The sequence below is a fragment of the Lagenorhynchus albirostris genome, chromosome 5 (genome assembly GCF_949774975.1).
Source record: "Lagenorhynchus albirostris chromosome 5, mLagAlb1.1, whole genome shotgun sequence".
Lineage (NCBI taxonomy): Eukaryota > Metazoa > Chordata > Mammalia > Artiodactyla > Delphinidae > Lagenorhynchus > Lagenorhynchus albirostris.
In genome coordinates, this window is record NC_083099.1 from 74,672,203 (window position 1) to 74,693,247 (window position 21,045).

The window sequence follows — 21,045 nt, forward strand, 5'->3', positions numbered from 1 at the left end:
TCAAGTCTTTGCTTGCACTTGGTGTATAGTAAGCTCAAATATTTTAATTTCATATTGATATTCATAAACACTTTTACACTTAAAGTGGTGGTGAATTTGCAAAAAGGACTGTCTTTTTATTCTTTAATTGCAGTCTTGGATTATATCAATGGAGTGATAAAGTAGTTCGAAAAGTGGAGAGATTGTGGGATATTCGAGATAATAAGAGAGTTCCTCACACTGTGTATCTTCTAGTAACACCTCGTGTTGTTGTGAGTATCACTGAACTTCATGTCTCATGAGCCATCTGCTCTTTTCGTTCATTATAGTCCCTTCTTTACTAATCATTATTGTTTAAGATCTAATGATTAAATTTCAAAGCCTGTAGTAGGAAACATAATATAAAGGCAGTACAGTAAAGCTACAGGCCAAGCACAATCTGAGGAAACAGAAATTTGGCGATGACTCTTATGGCTGCATTCTACCCACTGCTTTAAGTTGTGATACCAGTGGTCTGTTGTGATACCTCTTAGGATCCCTGGTACTATATGCATAATTGCTGGTCGTTTCATTTGGAGTCTGTTTTAGTCAGGGTTCTCCAGAAAAACAGAACCAACAGGATGTGTTGAGAGAGAAAAAGATAAAGAGATTTATTTTAAGTAATTGGCTGGTCCAAAATCTGATGAGGTGGGCTGGCAACCTGAAGACTCAGGGAACAGTTCTAGTTTGAGTCCAGAAGAAGTCGGCTGGCAAAATTCCTTCTTGCTCAGGGGTAAAGTCAGCCTTTGTTCTATGAAGGCCTTCAACTGAGTGGCCCATTTATGTTACAGAGTGATCGGCTTTACTTAAAGCCCACTAATTTAAATGTTAATCTCATCCAAAAACACCTTCACAGAAACATTCAGAATAATGTTTGATCAGCTATCTGTGGCCCAGCCAAGTTGACACATAAAATTAATCATCACACCCTCTTGTTTAATGACAGAAACCTATTCTCCCTTCTCCCCCTTCCTTGACTACACACAGCTCCTTCTGACCTCTGAACTTTTGCACTGCTCTTGGGATATTTCCCATCCCTGGAAATCTCTAGCTGAAGGACAGACGAAACCAAATGAACAAAATTGTTTTCTAATGAACAACTTATTTTTCTTACAAAAACTATATCCATAATAAGAGCAGTTTATACCTGCATTAAAATCATTGTTGACACAACAGTTACAAATGGCAATCATACCAGTCTATAACTTTTTTGAAATATATGACTTAAAGCCAAAATCTTCAAATAGAGGAAAAAATATTAAGAGAAATAGAGTTCAATAGCAAAGAAAAGTGTGACAGTATCAAAATATTTAATTATATTAAAAACTATATTTTTAGGGCTTCCCTGGTGGCGCAGTGGTTGAGAGTCCGCCTGCCGATGCAGGGGACACGGGTTCGTGCCCCGGTCTGGGAAGATCCCACATGCCGTGGAGCGGCTGGGCCCGTGAGCCCTGGCCGCTGAGCCTGCGTGTCCGGAGCCTATGCTCTGCAACAGGAGAGGCCACAACAGTGAGAGGCCCGCGTACCGCAAAAAACAAAAACAAACAAAAAAAACCTATATTTTTAGAAGACATTCTCTCTTCTCACCAAAGTAATTCTTTAATGACTACTTTATTATATCCAGTGTGGTAAGGAGTTTGCCGTTATGTTGTACTTTTGTAGGGTTTATTTACTTATTTTTTTCTGATTATTAGGATGAAGCACGAAAACATTTTAACTGTCCGATTCTGGAGGGAATGGAACTTGAAAATCAAGGTGGTATGGGCACTGAGCTCAACCATTGGGAAAAGCGATTATTAGAGGTCAGTTTATTTTAGAATTTTACTAGACATATCTTTTCTTTAATAAAAGAATTCGTACTCAACTTATTCAAATATATAATAGGTTATAAAGTAAAAAAATTTAAAAAGTCTCTTTCCCCTTTAGCTTTCCAGATCCACTTTCCAGATGTAATCACTATTTAAGTTTTTTAAATATCCTTCCAGAAATGTTAGATAGATAGACAGAAACACTGACACACAGTTTTTTTTTAATAGGTTCATACATTTATGCAACTTTTTTCATTTAACAATATATCTTAGACATCTTTCCAAGGCAGTATAAGTGCTTCTGCTATCATACAATGTATGCTTTCCTAAGGAACCTCTTTCTTCAAAATCGAACACTAAAAGTAACAAGGATTGTAGGAAACACAAATACCAGGTTATTAACAAAAGCAATAAGTCGTAATAAAAGTACTAGCTCAGTCTGAAAAGACATCATATTTCCAATAAATAAACTCCTGTATTTACTCTAGTATTTCTTTACCTTAAACAATAGCAAAAGGCAATGGTAGATAGATGGGAGACTATAAATCTGAATAATGGGGACAAGAGTAAAATGTACAAAGGTAAGAGAACAATGCAACAAACACTTCGAAGACAAAGCCTCTGGCCATACTGAGCCAGTTGGAAGAACATGGAGTGAATGAGCATCATACACAGCACAGCACTCCTCTGTTGCTGTGTTCTGCTCTCTTAGTGTATTTTGGTTTTTTGTTTGTTTTTTATTTTATATTGGAACATAGTTGATTAACAATGTTGTATTAGTTTCAGGTGTACAGCAAAGTGATTAATTTAGCTGCTATTGCTCCATTGCACAAAACATTAAAATCCAGAGAGGAATCATTATGAACCAACATGATTCCATCTTATACTGATGTCATTCCCTTATTTACTAGTCTCACATGAGCTCATTTACATTACAAAAATACATGCATTAGTAGAATAGACTGTATACATGGATCTACTTATTTTTAAACAGCTACATAATATTATATGAATGTAAAAACAGTCCTTTTTAATGAATAATTATGTTTTAAATTTTTTGTCTTTAAAATGTTGTAATGAGCAATTTATTTATATCTTCAGTGCCTTACAGGAGTGGCATTCCAGTAGGTGTTCTTTGGTTCAACTAAACAGTCAGTCAAACCTATAAGACCTAAACAGGTCACATTCAAAAACCATTAGAAGGATACAAGAAAGAAAGTACAGCATGCCAGCATGTCAGAGTCAGGCATTTCTCTAGTGCTCTACACAGTAGTCTAACAGCTGTCATCCATGCCTCTCTCCCTCTCCCTCCAACTCAAATACCATAAGCATAAGACCATAATAGAGGGGTGCAAGAACCAGCCTGGTTTAGAAGTACCATGTCCCAAATAAGAACCAACATCTTTTTTTAACAGTTTCATAGACATAACTTCCAGATGCCTGTAAGGGACATACCCATAAGAATCACTGCACACAGAGAAGTCCAAAACTGTGGTTTACCAACAGGTATTCATGTTCATTTATAGTAATCCCAAGTCTAGAGGCATAACAGGTGGTGTTTTTTCCTTAAGTCCCGTTGCCTAGTAACACAGTTGACATTCCACCCTTATTAGGTTTCCAGGGGAGCAGAACTAGAAAGTTAATGCAAGATCAGATTTGTTTATATAGAAAAAGGAAGGATAAATCCCTGGAAATGGAATTTCTGGGTCAAAGGGTGTATATGTGTGTGTGTGTATGTGTGTGTGTGTATTTTTTTTTTAGACGTCTGTTTAAATAATTAAATGGTTGCAGGTTACATACACCATGATCCAAGTTAGCAAAATTATGAAAAGAGTGAAATTAATGCTTGTGCTGACTGTTCTTATCTAGGTGACCACAAAGTAACAGTGATAAAAACTTACGGAAGACACGTACACTTATTTCTCACATGGGAATAAGTTTATTTTCCTTAAGCAGTTTTCTCAAGTGATTCCCTTTAGAAAGCTGTAGATTGTCCAGAAATGAAAATTTACTTAGTTTTCAATAGAAAACTTGAGAGTAGTCATTTTATTAGTTTCATTAACCGCTGCCTTTCCTCTGAAATCAACTTTGTGTCCTTGAACTATTTTTTTTAAAAGATGATATTAAAGTACTTGAGATGGCCATCCAGTGTTCAACATAAAGATTAGCAGAATACGGGAATTCCCTGGAGTCCAGTGGTTAGGACTCCGTGCTTTCGCTGCTGATCAAATCATGGGTTTGATCCCTGGTCTGGGAACTTAGATCCTGCAAGCCGTACAGGCGCCCCCCTGCCCAAAAAAAGGAATAATCAGAGCTTCCCAAAGATAGAATATGCTTCCTTGAGAGACAGTGAAGTCCTTACCATTAGGTGACCTCCTGGTAGGAATTTTATTATAGAAATTAAGACACTGGAAAAAAAAAAAAAAAGACATTGGGTAGTTAGTAGACCTTGATATTTTGGTTCCCTCAGGCAACTCCTTTGATCCTATGATTCTGTGATACTTGTTTTGCATATTAATATGTGATCGCAAAGTATAGAAAGTTGGTTATAAAAGCATTTTCTTTGTAATTCAGGCAAGTATTCCATTCCCCACTCCATTATCTGGGCATCTGTCTCAACCACCCACTTTACTTTGCCTGAATAGTGTAATGTTTTTACAGTATTTCTGTTTCCATATATTTATCTTCATTTTTATCACTAGTTATCTATCATTACAGGGAAATTGTATACACTATAGACATTTGAGGCAGAAAGTAGATTTTGCTTTAAGCTTCAGTCTTGTCATCTTAAAGACGACTTATGTATTCCACTATTTTAAGTCAATATTTTGTCAGCCCTCACACTTGCAACATTTTAAATATACATCAAAGCACTCACGGAAATTATTGGGACTTGCAAGGAGTCCAGTCTTCTAATTAAAATCTGTTGGTGATTTTCAGAATGAAGCAATGACTGGTTCTCACACCCAGAACCGAGTCCTCTCTCGAATCACTCTGGCGTTAATGGAGGACACTGGGTAAGACAGCTGTGAGAATTTTATATGAATTGTTTATTAAAATGAAATGAATATTAAGATTACTATTAAGATGAAATAAACATTAGCTTAAGAAAATACTGACATTTTACACTGAAGTAAAATGTACCTATTTTTAAAATTTTGTGCAGTTAGCTATCCATTACCTGTACCACCTCCATTCATTCATTCAGTAAATGTTTGAGACCCTGAGGTGTATAGTAATGAATAGAAATAAATCCCTGGCATTATGAGATTTTTTAATAAGTAGAGGCCATGCGGATATGAAGGAAAAGCTTACCTAAACAATTTTTTTTAATTGTAAGTGAAATTGGTTTATGTATAGATTCCTGGTTTTTAAGGCAGTAGAACTTTCTTGTAAAGCAATAGAATACCGTTTTTAAATGACTCCGGTGGGAGTCTTTTTCACTGTGGGTTCCTGGGTTTTTTTTTTTTAACAAGTCTCAGTTTTTGATAGCTTCCTTGCTTTTTGGTATAGCAGGATGTACCAGACTGATCTGCACATACCCTGTATCATCCTACATCTGGCATTAGCCAGTCTTCCAAGGAGCACTGGAATGTTCCTTTTGATGGAGAATAGCTTTTAGAAACCACAGTCTAGGGACTGTGTTCATTTCTACTGGGTTGTCATTGCTTCTCGTCATTTTCAGTGGACCAAGTAGGGAAATTCATTTTTTTTTTTTTTTTTTTTGCAGTATGTGGGCCTCCCACTGTCGTGGCCTCCCCCGCCACGGGGCACAGGCTCCGGACACGCAGGCTCAACGGCCACGGCTCATGGGCCCAGCCGCTCCGCGGCATGTGGGATCTTCCCAGACCAGGGCACGAACTCGTGTCCCCTGCATCGGCAGGCGGACTCTCAACCACTGCGCCACCAGGGAAGCCCGGGAAATCAGTAGTTTTGAAAAGAAAAAAAAAAATGCTGGATTCCTTTTAGTGCCATTATAGCTCTTTCCCATTTATCTCTAACAAGCAATGGCCAACAAAAGTGGTCCTGCTGCTCTGTTTAACAACCTATTTATAGCCCTTCTGTAAATAATGCTAGTTTCTTTAAGATACCAGTAGGATATAAAAGCACTGTGGAGTGTGTGAGTGACTAGTGAAACCATGGCACTGGTGAATTTTAAAGCATTTCTTCCTTTTTCTGTTGCAAGAGAAAAATGAGCCAGATGTTTCTAAGTATCTGGCAGTATTTTTAAATTGTAGATGTGGAAATTAATTTTCATAAATCCATAAGACTTCAGTGTAGATTAGCTAAGTTTCTTCTCCCAGTAAAAGACATTATCATGTTTCCATCCAGAAACCTGGGATTCATCCTTGACAACTCCCTCTCCCTACCTCTCACATCTAATCAATCATAAATCTTGCTTAATTTTCAGCTCTTCAGTATCCCAGGAGTCTGTCTACTTTTTGGGTCACATTTATCAAGGCCACCATTATCTTTTCCTTGGATTACTATAGTTGCCTTTCTTTAATGTCTCCCTGCATCTCAGGTGGTCCTTTCTACTGCCCAAAGCCCTTCACACATTCTGCAAAATGTTGTTTAGAAGTTTTTTAGGCATGGTGTCTCACACAGTGAGAAATGCATCACAACCAAAGTACACACATACATATATAATGGTTAAGAGTAAAGATGTTGACGAGGGTGCCAAAACCATTTAATGGGGAAAGAATAGTTTTTTCAACAAATGGTGTTGGGACAACTGGATATCCATATACAAAAGAATGAACCCTACCACACATGATATATAAAAATTAACTCAAAATGGATTGAAGACCTAAATATAAGGCTAAAACTATACAACTCTTAGAAGGAAATATTGGTGTAAATCTTCATGATACTAGATTAGGCAGTGATTTCTTAGATATGACACCAAAAGCACAAGCAACCAAAGAAAAAATAGATAAATTGGACTTCATCAACATTAAATACTTGTACTTCAAAGGGCACTATCAAGAAAGTGGAAAGAACTCACAAAAGGAGAAAATATTTGCCAATTATCTATCTGATAAGGATCTAGTACCCAGAATATATAAAGAACTCTTACAACTCGAAATAAAAAGACAACTCAATTTAAAAATTGGTGAGGGGGCTTCCCTGGTGGTGCAGTGGTTGAGAGTCCACCTGCCGATGCAGGGGACACGGGTTCGTGCCCCGGTCCGGGAAGATCCCACATGCTGTGGGGCGGCTGGGCCCGTGAGCCATGGCCGCTGAGCCTGCGCGTCTGGAGCCTGTGCTCCGCAATGGGAGAGGCCACAACAGTGAGAGGCCCGCGTACAAACAAACAAACAAATAAATAAATAAATTAAATTGGTGAGGGATTTCAATAGATATTTCTCTAAAGATATACAAATGATTAATAAGCACATGAAATGATTCTCAGCATCATTGGGGAAATGCAAATGAAAACCACAGTGCTACTTCACACCCACTAGGATGGCTATAATAAAAAAGACAATGGCAGGGAATTCAGTGGTTAGGACTCCGCGCTTTCACTGCTGAGGGTGCAGGTTCAGTCCCTGGTGAGGGAACTGAGATCCTACAAGCCATGCAGCAAGCCCAAAAAAAGAAAAAAAAAAAAGACAATGGCAAATATTGATGTGGGAAATTGGAACCCTCATACACTGCTGATGGGAATGTAAAATGATACGGAAAATAGTTTGGCATTGATTTACAAAACCAGACATACTCATACCATAGCAACCCAGCAATTATGCTACTTGGTATTTAATCAAACGGATTAAAAACTTATGCCTACAAAAAAACCTCTATACAGAGGTTTATAGCAGCTTTATTCATAATTGCCAAAAGGTGGAAGCAACCAAGTTGTCCTTCAATATGTGAATGGATAAATAAATTGTGGTACATCCGGACAATGGAATATTATTCAGAGCTAAAAAGAAATGAGCTGTCGAGCCATAAAAGGACATGAAGGAACCTTAAATGCATATTGGTAAGTGGAAGAAGCCAATCTGAAAAGGCTACATACTGTATGATTCCAACTATACGACATCCTGGAAAAGGCAAAACTATGGAGTGAGTAAAAAGATCAGTGTTTGCCAGGGGTTAAGGGAAAGGAGGGATGAACAAGCAGACCACAGAGGGTTTTAAGGGCAATGAAATTATTCTGTATGATACTTTACAGAATAATGATGGCTACATGTCATCATACATTTGTCCAAACTCATTGAATGTACAACACCAACAGTAAATCCTAATATAAACTATGGATTTTAGGTGATGATGACGTGTCAATGTAGGTTTATTGATTGTAACAAATGTAGCACTCTGTTGCAGTATATTGATGGTGGGGGAGGGTATGTGTGTTGCAGGGCAGGGGGTGTATGGGAACTCTGTACTGGCCACTCAGTTTTGCTGTGTACCTAAAACTGCTCTAAAAATGTTTTAAAAAAGGAATGAAGTACTAATACATGCTACGAGATGTATGAACCTTGAAAATATTATGCCAGGTGAAAGAAGCCAGACGCAAAGGACCACACTCCATTTCTATGAAAGGTCCACAATACGCTAATCTACAAAGACAGGCAATAGACTAGTGGTTGCCAGGGACTAAGGAGTGACTGCTAATGGGTACATAGTTTTTTTGGGGGTGATGAAAATGTTCTGAAATTAGATCGTGGTAATGGTTGCACAACCTTGTGAATATACTAAAAACATTGAATTGTACACGTTATGAGGGTAAATTTTATGATATGTGAATTATATTTCCATTTTTTTTTAAAGCTCAAAAACATTGAAGCCAGAACCCTAGATTCAAATCCCAGCTCTGCCATTTACTAGTTGTATCCTTGCCTCAGTTCTTTCCTCTATAAAATAGGGATAAAAAGTGATATCTACCTCATAGAGTTTTATGAGCCTTGAATGAGTTGATACATGTAAACTCCTTAATAGAGTACTTGGCACATTATAAGGGTCAATTAAGTATTAGCTATTACATGTAAAACTGAATCATTCAGGACTTCCCTGGTGGCACAGTGGTTGAGAATCTGCCTGCCAATGCAGGGGACATGGATTCAATCCCTGGTCCGGGAAGATCCTACATGCCGCAGAGCAACTAAGCCTGTGCGCCACAACTAGTGCTCTAGAGCTCGTGAGCCACAGCTACTGAGCCCGCAGGCCACAACTACTGAAGCCCGCACGCCACAACTACTGAAGCCCGCGCGCCTAGAGCCCGTGCTCCACAACAAGAGAAGCCACTGCCGTGAGAAGTCCTCACACCACGATGAAGAGTAGCGCCCACTCACCACAACTAGAGAAAGCCCGCGGGTAGCAAGAATGACCCAGTGCAGCCCAAAATTAATTAATTAAAAACAACAAAAACTGAATCATTCAAAGTTTCACGAAACAATATTTACCCTTACTATCTACAATGTAGTCCTCTTTTCTATTGATTTTATTTTTTAATCTTTTATTTTAATATGTAATTTTTTTTACAGATGTATTCTATTGATTTTAAAAGAGAGAAAGAAACGTTGATTAAGATCCACTAAATTGATTTCACAACCCACTAATGCCACCAAGAAATCTTGTTTCTAATTGCTCCCTCAGCTAACTTGTGCTCACCCTTCTAGGTTTAGCTTAAAGTTGCTTCCTCAGAAAAACCTTTCCTAATTCCCCAGACTAGCTTAGGTTTCCCTATCAATGTGCTCCTATTATCACCTTGTACTTAACCCCTGTCCTACTTATCACACTTGTAATTTTCTTTTTGGTATCTGCCTTCCCCACTAGATTATATTGTTCACAAGGGCAGAAAGTGTTTATTCACTGCTGTAGCCTTAGCTACACTTAGCAAAGTGCCTAGCACATAAGAAGTGCTTAATAACTGTTGACTAATAGTACAGGAAGAACTGCAAAGAAAACATGAAGGAGGTTTCAAGAAATGTAGCTGGAGTGCCTAGCAGATGATTTAATGACAGTGTTGATACTATGCTTTGCACTCATCAACCTATACTAGATATGGTAATTCCTAAGGGAATCTAATTACATTATATTTTATCCTTTGGGAGAAAGACTTCCTTACCTAGGCACTGCTAAAATACTTGCTAGTGTGCAAGATTGAGGGCACCTGTTACTATCCGGGCAGCTTGACCTGCTGTGATACCAAGTTAGCTAGTTAAGGTGACTTACACTGTAGCTGGAGAGGTTTCAGGCATTTTGGTATTGGAGTGCCAGGCTTTATTTCTTCAGTTTCTCTCTCAGTGTTCTGTTCTTTGAAAGGGGAGAAGGTTTTGAAAGATGCTATGTTGCATATTTCTGCTGTTGTTAGATTTTGTGGGAAGTGCTAGAGTGGAGGGGATGATTCTTATCATTCCCTCAACTTTTGAGCCTGTGTATTTATTACTGTTTTGGTAATTCTAAGGGGAGAAGATATAATACAAGCATGAAAGAAGCTATTTTGTATAGCTTTATAACTTGTAAACTAATCTTGTCATTAAGAATAAAGAAGAAAAACTAAAAGTAAGTTCATTGCCTTTGATTAATTTTGCCAGGAAAGTATCGATAAATCACTGGTTTTTCTCTGAAATTGGAACATTTTTAATGTATTGGCCATAGTATTCATTTGTCTTATTATAATGGTGTAATGTTTAGTCACAAGCAGGAGCCATATTGATAGAATATCACAAATTCAAGGCCAGGGAAGCAAGAAACTAGGGCCAACTGGATCAGATTAGGTAAAGGCTAGACAACTAGTAATTCTACTTTTCTTCTTCAATTTACTCCCTTCTCTTTTTCTCTCATTCTCTTTGTTTCTTTGCCCTTTATTCTCCTTGTCTCACACCTTAATCATTTTCTCCTCTGTGACTTATATCATCTTTGAAAATTACAATGGGAACACGGTTTGGTTTGGTTTGGTTTTTTTCAAATGTAAAAGCACCCTCGAGTACTCATGTTTTCCTCAAGACTAAAATTTCACAGTCCCTGCTGCAGTGATCCTGTGCAGCAAGGACTTTGTTTATAAATGCTCATCTGTGGGGATGGTCACCAAAGTCCTTTTTGAGGTTCTAGTTTGCTTATTGTTGAGATTTGTAATTGGTATGCTGGAGTTGTTTTTTAAATGACAGTAATATAAAGTGCTTTGTTTCAATTATTTCCACAGCTGGTATAAAGCTAATTACAGCATGGCTGAGAAGTTAGACTGGGGCCGAGGACTGGGCTGTGACTTTGTCAGGAGGAGCTGTAAATTCTGGATTGATCAGCAGAGACAAAAGTAAGGATGCATTTCCTCCTAATGTCTTTGATGACACAGTTTATTCCTGATTTTGTTCTCTATCCAGAGCCTATAGTGTCCCTATTTTCAAAATGTGGTCTAAACAGTTCAATTTCAAAATGTGTAGAAAACCATCTACAGTTTTTTATGATAATATCATAATAAGTAGCCACAGTATTGTTTTAAAGCATATACCAAAAGAATCTACAGTGTGAGCGCCAGAGCCATAAAACATTTCTGTTTACCTTGTAATTCATAAATATATATATTGCAAAATTTTGCATACTCTAGCATTCTTATTTGTTTTCTTCAGAGAATGCACTCATAAACATAGATGCAACTATTGATTCAGTATCAAAAACATAAAGCAACATTTGAATAGTGGTTCTCTAATCTGGATCCATCTCATAATTACCTAGCAAGCTTTTTAAAAAATACAGTCTCCAATTTTGGGGGAAACGCACACATACATGCACTCATTTATTTACAAATGTATATATTTTTAAACTTTTTGAGGTAATTGTAGATTCATATACAGTTGTAGAAAAAATAGAGATCTCATGTGTACTTTATCCAGTTTCCTTGATTGGTAACATCTTGCAAAACTGTAGTACATATCACACCCAGGATATTGACATTGATACAGTCAGATACAAAATATTTGGATCACCACAGGGATCCCTCCTATTGACCTTTTGTAACCATACCCACTTCCCTCCCACCCCTGGAAACTGCTGATCTGTTCTGCATTTCTGTAATTTTGTCATTTGAAGTATGTTATATAAATGGACTCATAACAGTATATACCCTTTTAAGACTGGCTTTTTTCACTCAGCATAATTTTCTGAGGATTCACCCAGTTGTTGTGTATATAAAAACTTTGCTCATTTTTATGTCAGAATAATATTCCATGATATGGATATACGACAGTTTGTTTAACCATTCACATGTTGACATCTGGGTTGTTTCTAGTTTTTGGCTATTGTGAATAAAGCTGATATAAACTTTTGTGTACAGGGTTTTGTGTGAACATAAATCTTCATTTTTCTAAAATAAGTGCCTAGGAGTGCAATCACTGTGTAATACGGTAGTTGCAAGTTTAGTGCTGTAAGAAACTGCCAAACTCTTTTCCAGAATGGCTATACCATTTTATATTCCAACCAGCGATGTATGAGGAATAACAGTTTCTCCACATGCTCACCAGCATTTGGTATTGTCTTTTTTTTTTTAACATCTTTATTGGAGTATAATTGCTTTACAATGTTGTGTTAGTTTCTGCTGTATAACAAAGTGAATCAGCTATATGTATACATATATCCGCATATTCCCTTCCTCTTGCGTCTCCCTCCCACCCTCCTTATCCTACCCCTCTAGGTGGTCACAAAGCACTGAGCTGATCTCCCTGTGCTATGCGGCTGCTTCCCACTAGCTATCTGTTTTACATTTGGTAGTGTATATATGTCAGTGCTGCTCTCTCACTTCGTCCCAGCTTACCCTTCCCCCTCCCCATGTCCTCAAGTCCATTCTCTATGTCTGTGTCTTTATTCCTGTCCTGCCCCTAGGTTCTTCAGAACCATTTTTTTTTTAGATTCCATATATATGTATTAGCATACGGTATTAGTTTTTCTCTTTCTGACTCACTCTGTATGACAGACTCTAGGTCTGTCCACCTCACTACAAATAACTCAATTTTGTTTCTTTTTATGGCTTGAGTAATATTCCATTATATATATGTGCCACATCTTTTTATCCATTCACCTGTTGATGGACACTTAGGTTGCTTCCATGTCCTGGCTATTGTAAATAGAGCTGCAGTGAACATTGTGGTACATGACTCCTTTTGAATTATGCTTTTCTCAGGGTATATGCCCAGTAGTGGGTTTTCTAGGACATTTGGTAGTTCTATTTTTAGTTTTTTAAGGACCTCCATATTGTTCTCCATAGTGGCTGTATCAATTTACATTCCCACCAAGAGTGCAAGAGTGTTCCCTTTTCTCCACACCCTCTCCAGCATTTATTGTTTGTAGATTTTTTGATGATGGCCATTCTGACTGGTGTGAGGTGATACCTCATTGTAGTTTTGATGTGCATTTCTCTAATGATTAGTGATGTTGAGCAGCTTTTCACTTGTTTGTTGGCAATCTGTATATCTTCTTTGGAGAAATGTCTATTTAGGTCTTCTGCCCATTTTTGGATTGGGTTGTTTGCTTTTGGATATTGAGCTGCATGAGCTGCTTATATATTTTGGAGATTAATCCTTTGTCAGTTGATTCATTTGCAAATATTTTCTCCCATTCTGAGAGTTGTCTTTCATCTTGTTTATGGTTTCCTTTGCTGTGCAAAAGCTTTTAAGTTTCATTAGGTCCCATTTGTTTATTTTGGGTTTTATTTCCATTTCTCTAGGAGGTGGGTCAAAAAGGATCTTGCTGTGATTTATGTCATAGAGTGTTCTGCCTGTGTTTTCCTCTAAGAGTTTTACAGTGTCTGGCCTTACATTTAGGTCTTTAATCCATTTTGAGTTTATTTTTGTGTATGGTGTTAGGAAGTGTTCTAATTTCATTCTTTTACATGTAGCTGTCCAGTTTTCCCAGCACCACTTATTGAAGAGACTGTCTTTTCTCCATTGTATATTCTTACCTCCTTTATCAAAAATAAGGTGACCATATGTGCGTGGGTTTATCTCTGTGCTTTCTATCTTGTTCCACTGATCTATATTTCTGTTTTTTTTTTAACATCTTTATTGGAGTATAATTGCTTTACAGTGGTGTGTTAGTTTCTGCTTTACAACAAAATGAATCAGTTATATATATACATATGTTCCCATATCTCTTCCCTCTTGCGTCTCCCTCCCTCCCACCCTCCCTATCCCACCCCTCCAGGCGATCACAAAGCACCGAGCTGATCTCCCTGTGCTATGCGGCTGCTTCCCACTAGCTATCTACCTTACATTTGGTAGTGTATATATGTCCATGCCTCTCTCTCGCTTTGTCACAGCTTACCCTTCCCCCTCCCCATGTCCTCAAGTCATTCTCTAGTAGGTCTGTGTCTTTATTCCTGTCTTACCCCTAGGTTCTTCATGACATTTTTTTTTCTTAAATTCCATACGTATGTGTTAGCATATGGTATTTGTCTCTCTCTTTCTGACTTACTTCACTCTGTATGACAGACTCTAGGTCTATCCACCTCATTACAAATAGCTCAATTTCATTTCTTTTTATGGCTGAGTAATATTCCATTGTATATATGTGCCACATCTTCTTTATCCATTCATCCGATGATGGACACTTAGGTTGTTTCCATCTCCGGGCTATTGTAAATAGAGCTGCAATGAACATTTTGGTACATGACTCTTTTTGAATTATGGTTTTCTCAGGGTATATGCCCAGTAGTGGGATTGCTGGGTCATATGGTAGTTCTATTGGTAGTTTTTTAAGGAACCTCCATACCATACTCCACTGTGGCTGTATCAATTTACATTCCCACCAACAGTGCCAGAGGGTTCCCTTTTCTCCACACCCTCTCCAGCATTTATTGTTTCTAGATTTTTTGATGACGGACATTCTGACTGGTGTGAGATGATATCTCATTGTAGTTTTGACTTGCATTTCTCTAATGATTAGTGATGTTGAGCATTCTTTCATGTGTTTGTTGGCAGTCTGTATATCTTCTTTGGAGAAATGTCTATTTAGGTCTTCTGCCCATTTTTGGATTGGGTTGTTTGTTTTTAAGCTGCATGAGCTGCTTATAAATTTTGGAGATTAATCCTTTTTCTGTTGCTTCATTTGCAAATATTTTCTGCCATTCTGAGGGTTGTCTTTTGGTCTTGTTTATGGTTTCCTTTGCTGTGCAAAAGCTTTGAAGATTCATTAGGTCCCATTTGTTTATTTTTGTTTTTATTTCCATTTCTCTAGGAGGTGGGTCGAAAAGGATCTTGCTGTGATTTATGTCATAGTGTCCTGCCTATGTTTTCCTCTAAGAGTTTGATAGTTTCTGGCCTTACATTTAGGTCTTTAATTCATTTTGAGCTTATTTTTGTGTATGGTGTTAGGGAGTGATCTAATCTCATACTTTTACATGTACCTGTCCAGGTTCCCAGCACCACTTATTGAAGAGGCTGTCCTTTCTCCACTGTACATTCCTGCCTCCTTTATCAAAGATAAGGTGACCATATGTGCATGGGGTTATCTCTGGGCTTTCTATCCTGTTCCATTGATCTATCTTTCTGTTTTTGTGCCAGTACCATATTGTCTTGATTACTATAGCTTTGTAGTATAGTCTGAAGTCAGGGAGCCTGATTCCTCCAGCTCCATTTTTCGTTCTCAAGATTGCTTTGGCTATTTGGGGTCTTTTGTGTTTCCATACAAATTTTGCAATTTTTTATTCTAGTTCTGTGAAAAATGCCATTGGTAGTTTGATAGGGATTGCATTGAATCTGTAGATTGCTTTGGGTAGTAGAGTCATTTTCACAATATTGATTCTTACAATCCAGGCACATAGTATATCTCTCCATCTGTTTGTATCATCTTTAATTTCTTTCATCAGTGTCTTATAGTTTTCTGCATACAGGTCTTTTGTCTCCTTTGGTAGGTTTATTCCTAGGTATTTTATTCTTTTTGTTGCAGTGGTAAATAGGAGTGTTTCCTTAATTTCTCTCTCAGATTTTTCATCATTAGTGTATAGGAATGCAAAAGATTTCTGTGCATTAATTTTGTATCCTTCTACTCTACCAAATTCATTGATTAGCTCTAGTAGTTTTCTGGTAGCATCTTTAGGATTCTCTATATATAGTATCCTGTCATCTGCAAACAGTGACAGTTTTACTTCTTCTTTTCCGATTTGGATTCCTTTTATTTCTTTTTCTTCTCTGATTGCCGTGGCTAAAACTTCCAAAACTATGTTGAATAATAGTGGTGAGAGTAGGCAACCTTGTCTTTTTCCTGATCTTAGAGGAAATGGTTTTAGTTTTTCACCACTGACAACGATGTTGGCTGTGGGTCTGTCATATATGGCCTTTATTATGTTGAAGTAGGTTCCCTCTATGCCTACTTTCTGGAGATTTTTTATCATAAATGGGTGTTGAATTTTGTCAAAAGCTTTTTCTGCATCTATTGAGATGATCATATGGTTTTTATCCTTCAATTTGTTAATATGGTATATCACATTAATTGATTTGCATATCTTGAAGAGTCCTTGCATTGCTGGGATAAACCCCACTTGATCATGATGTATGATCCTATTAATGTACTGTTGGATTCTGTTTGCTAGTATTTTGTTGAGGATTTTTGCATCGATGTATTGGCCTGTAGTTTTCTTTTCTTTTTTTTCTTCGCAGTACGCGGGCCTCTCACTGCTGTGGCCTCTCCCGTTGCGGAGCACAGGCTCCAGACGCGCAGGCTGAGCAGCCATGGCTCACAGGCCCAGCCGTTCTGCGGCATACAGGATCCCCCTGGACCGGGGCACGAACCCGTGTCCCCTGCATCGGCAGGCGGACTCTCAACAACTGCGCCACCAGGGAAGCCCTGTAGTTTTCTTTTTTTGTGACATCTTTGCTGGTTTTGGTATCAGGGTGATGGTGGCCTCATAGAATGAGTTTGGTACTGTTCCTCCCTCTGCTATATTTTGGAAGAGTTTGAGAAGGATAGGTGTTAGCTCTTCTCTGAATGTTTGATAGAATTTGCCTGTGAAGCCATCTGTTCCTGGACTTTTGTTTGTTGGAAGATTTTTAATCGCAGTCTCAATTTCAGTGCTTGTGATTGGCCTCTTTATATTTTCTATTTCTTCCTGGTTCAGTCTTACAAGGTTATACCTTTCTAAGAATTTGTCCATTTCTTCCAGGTTGTCCATTTTATTGGCATATGCTTTTAATAATCTCTCATGATCCTTTGTATTTCTGCAGTGTCAGTTGTTACTTCTTTTTCATTTCTAATTCTGTTGATTTGAGTCTTCCCCCTTTTTTTCTTGCTGAGTCTGGCTAATGGTTTATCAATTTTGTTTATCTTCTCAAAGAACCAGCTTTTAGTTTTGTTGATCTTTGCTATCGTTTTCTTCATTTCTTTTTCATTTATTTCTGATCTGATCTTTATGATTTCTTTCCTTCTGCTAACTTTGGGGTTTTTTTGTTCTTCTTTCTCTAATTGCTTTAGGTGTAATGTTAGGTTGTTTATTTGAGATGTTTCCTGTTTCTTAAGGTAGGATTGTATTGTTATAAACTCCCCTCTTAGAACTGCTTTTGCTGCATCCCATAGGTTTTGGGTTGTCGTGTTTTCATTGTCATTTGTTTCTAGGTATTTTTTGATTTCCTCTTTGATTTCTTCAGTGATCACTTGGTTATTTAGTAGTGTATTGTTTAGCCTCCATGTGTTTATATATTTTACAGTTTTTTTCCTGTAATTGATGTCTAGTCTCATATTGTTGTGGTCAGAAAAGATACTTGATATGATTTCAATTTTCTTAAATTTACCAAGGCTTGATTTGTGACCCAAGATATGATCTGTCCTGGAGAATGTTCCATGTGCACTTGAGAAGAAAGTGTATTCTGTTGTTTTTGGATGCAATGTCCTATAAATATCAATTAAATCCATCTTGTTTAATGTGTCATTTAAAGTTTGTGTTTCCTTATTTATTTTCATTTTGGATGATCTGTCCATTGGTGAAAGTGGGGTGTTAAAGTCCCCTACTATGATTGTGTTACTGTCGATTTCCCCTTTTATGGCTGTTAGCATTTGCCTTATGTATTGAGGTGCTCCTATGTTGGGTGCATAAATATTTACAATTGTTATAGCTTCTTCTTGGATTGATCCCTTGATCATTGTGTAGTGTCCTTCTTTGTCTCTTGTAATAGTCTTTATTTTAAAGTTTATTTTGTCTGATATGAGTATTGCTACTCCAGCTTTCTTTTGATTTCCATTTACATGGAATATCTTTTTCCATCCCCTCACCTTCAGTCTGTATGTGTCCCTAGGTCTGAAGTGCGTCTCTTGTAGACAGCATATATATGGGTCTTGTTTTTGTATCCATTCAGCCAGTCTATGTTTTTTCATTGGAGCATATAATCCATTTACATTTAAGGTAATTATCGATATGTATGTTCCTATTACCATTTTCTTAACTGTTTTGGGTTTGTTATTGTAGGCCTTTTCCTTCTCTTGTGTTTCCTACCTAGAGAAGTTCCTTTAACACTTGTTGTAAAGCTGGTTTGGTGGTGCTGAATTCTCTTAACTTTTGCTTATCTGTAAAGGTTTTAATTTCTCCATCGAATCTGAATGAGATCCTTGCTGGGTAGAGTAATCTTGGTTGTAGGTTTTTCCCTTTCATCACTTTAAATATGTCCTGCCACTCCCTTCTGGTTTGCAGAGTTTCTGCTGAAAAAGCAGTTGTTAACCTTATGGGGATTCCCTTGTATGTTATTTGTTGCTTTTCCCTTGCTGCTTTTAATATATTTTCTTTGTATTTAATTTTTGATAGTTTGGTTAATATGTGTCTTGGATGTTTCTCCTTGGATTTATCCTGTATGGGACTCTCTGTGCTTCCTGGACTTGATTGACTATTTCTTTGCCATGTTAGGGAAGTTTTTGACTATAATCTCTTCAAATATTTTCTCAGACCATTTCTTTTTCTCTTCTTCTTCTGGGACCCCTATAATTCAAATGTTGGTGCATTTAATGTTGTCCCAGAGGTCTCTGAGACTGTCCTCAATTCTTTTCATTCTGTTTTCTTTATTCTGCTCCCCGGCAGTTATTTCCACCATTTTATCTTCCAGCTCACTTATCCGTTCTTCTGCCTCAGTTATTCTGTTACTGATTCCTTCTAGAGTATTTGTAGTTTTGGTAATTGTGTTGTTCATCACTGTTTGCTGCTCTTTAGTTCTTTTAGATCCTTGATAAATGTTTCTTGTGTTTTCTCCATTCTGTTTCTGAGATTTTGGATTATCTTTACTGTCATTACTCTGAATTCTTTTTCAGGTAGGTTTCCTATTTCTTCTTCGTTTATTTGGTCTTGTAGGTTTTCACCTTGCTCCTTCGTCTGTAACATATTTTTTTTGTCGTTTCTTTTTTTTTTGATGGGTGGTGCTTATTCCTGTCTTACTGGTTGTTTGGCCTGAGACGTTCAGCACTGGAGTTTGCAGGCAGTTAGACAGAGCTGGGTCTTGGTGCTGAGATGAGGACCTTCTGGAGGCCTCACTCTGATTGATATTCCCTGGGGTCTGAGGTTCTCTGTTAGTCCAGCAGTTTGGACTCAGAGCTCCCACCCGACCTCTGGCCTGGGAACCAAGATCCCGCAAGCTTCATGGCACAGTAAAAAAAAAAAAAAAAAAAAAAAAAAAGGAAGAAAGAAAGAAAAAAGGAACAGTACAATATTAAAGAATAAAATACAAAATAAAATTAGAAAGATAAAAATACATCAGGAAAAATAAAACTATAATTGAAACAACTGCCACAAGGTAAAATAAAAACATAGCAAAAAAAAAGAAGAAAAAGGGAGGGGGGCAACAAGCCAAAAGGAGAGGTCACTAACAAAGTATAAAGAATAAAATAAAATTAGAAAAATAAAAGCTTTATTAGGAAAAATATAAAAGAATCAACAACAGTGAATCAACAAGGTAAAACAGAACCCCAATCTAAAAGAGGAAAAAAAAAAAGCCTTGGCTATGGGGGCACAATTTAGGCTGGGGGGTGGAGGTGGAACTTAGGCAGAGGCGGGGTTTAGAGTGGGGCAGGACCTAGGCGGGTGGGGGGTGAAATTTGAGCATGGGGCGGGGCCTCTGCTTAGGACCTGCCCAGAAGGGGAGAGGCAGCACGTCGAAAGGAGGACCTCTGGAGTGTGGGGTTATGGAGTTTGGACGTCGGGCCCTGCGTGAGGGTGTGTGGGTGGGGTTTAGGCCCAGTGCCGTTGGAGGGGGTCTCAGAGGGGGTCTCCGAGTGTAGAGGTGGGGCCCTGGGTGGGGGTGTAGGGGCAGGGCTTGGGCTCTGTGTGGCAGGAGGGACGCTCCAAGGGCAGAGGATTAGGCCTGGGAGCCCAGCAGGCTTCCCGGTGCCTAAGTGGACAGGGAAAGCACTGGCCCCATTCCTTCTGTTCCTTTGCACCCCTCCCCCACTGTCTCCCCCAGGCTGTCCACCATCGGGCTGGACCCCTAACTGTGGGTGGGTCCCGCTGGGTGTAGGAACTCCTTCCCCTCCCCCATCCACCCCTCAGGGCTGCCCGTCCCGTAAGTCCAGCCTTTACTTTTGCTCCCCCTTCCCTCCCTCCCACTCCCTCAGGACCCTTGTGGCTGGAGGGGGCCTAGGTGGGCAGAGGATCAGGCCTGGGTTCTCAACAGGTTCCTGGGGGTCCAGGTGGGCAGGGGAAACCTGGCCACGCTCCCTTTTGATCCTCTGCCCTCCCAGTGGTTCCCGTTTCCCCCTTGGGGCGTGGGAATCCCTTCCCCTTCCCCAGCCGCCCGTCAGGGGTGCCAGTCCCATCCCACCTCCACTTCTCCTCCCCCGTCACTCCCCCCACGCCCCACATCCTACCCAGTCACTGGGGTTTCTTCCCATACCCTTAGGTCTCCATGGTGCCCCACGGGAGCCTGGTAGGTGCCCTAGTTGAGAGGAGACGAAAATTCCGCATCCTCCTAGTACGCCATCTTGACTCTGCCCCCGTCACCGTTTTTTATTTAAGCTATTCTGAAAGGTAGTGTGATATATCATTGTGGTTTTAATTTGCATTTCCCTAATGGCTAATGATGTTGAACATCTTTTCATGTACTTATTTGCTATCTACGTATCCTCTTTGGTGAGATGTCTCTTCGTGTCTTATGCCAGTATGACTTTTAGTTCTCTTAATATGGTTTTTGTGGAGCAGAAGTTTTTTAATTTTGATGAATTTCAAATTATCAGTTTGTCCTTTTATGAGTCATACTAATGCCTGATTCCTGCCTTCAGACATTCTGATTCAATTGGTATGGGGTGCAAGGTGGGC

At 38.7% G+C, this 21,045-nt stretch overlaps 1 protein-coding gene across 1 annotated transcript in view; it reads left to right on the top strand.

Annotated features, from left to right (window-relative positions):
* The window catches only part of LMLN (leishmanolysin like peptidase), a 68,591-nt gene that overhangs the window by 30,729 nt on the left and 16,817 nt on the right, over positions 1 to 21,045 (top strand). Inside the window, exons 9-12 of the mRNA XM_060150432.1 lie at positions 134 to 251; positions 1,713 to 1,820; positions 4,767 to 4,843; positions 10,978 to 11,088. Coding sequence (XP_060006415.1) covers positions 134 to 251; positions 1,713 to 1,820; positions 4,767 to 4,843; positions 10,978 to 11,088 — 414 coding nt within the window. The remainder of the gene's footprint in view (positions 1 to 133; positions 252 to 1,712; positions 1,821 to 4,766; positions 4,844 to 10,977; positions 11,089 to 21,045) is intronic.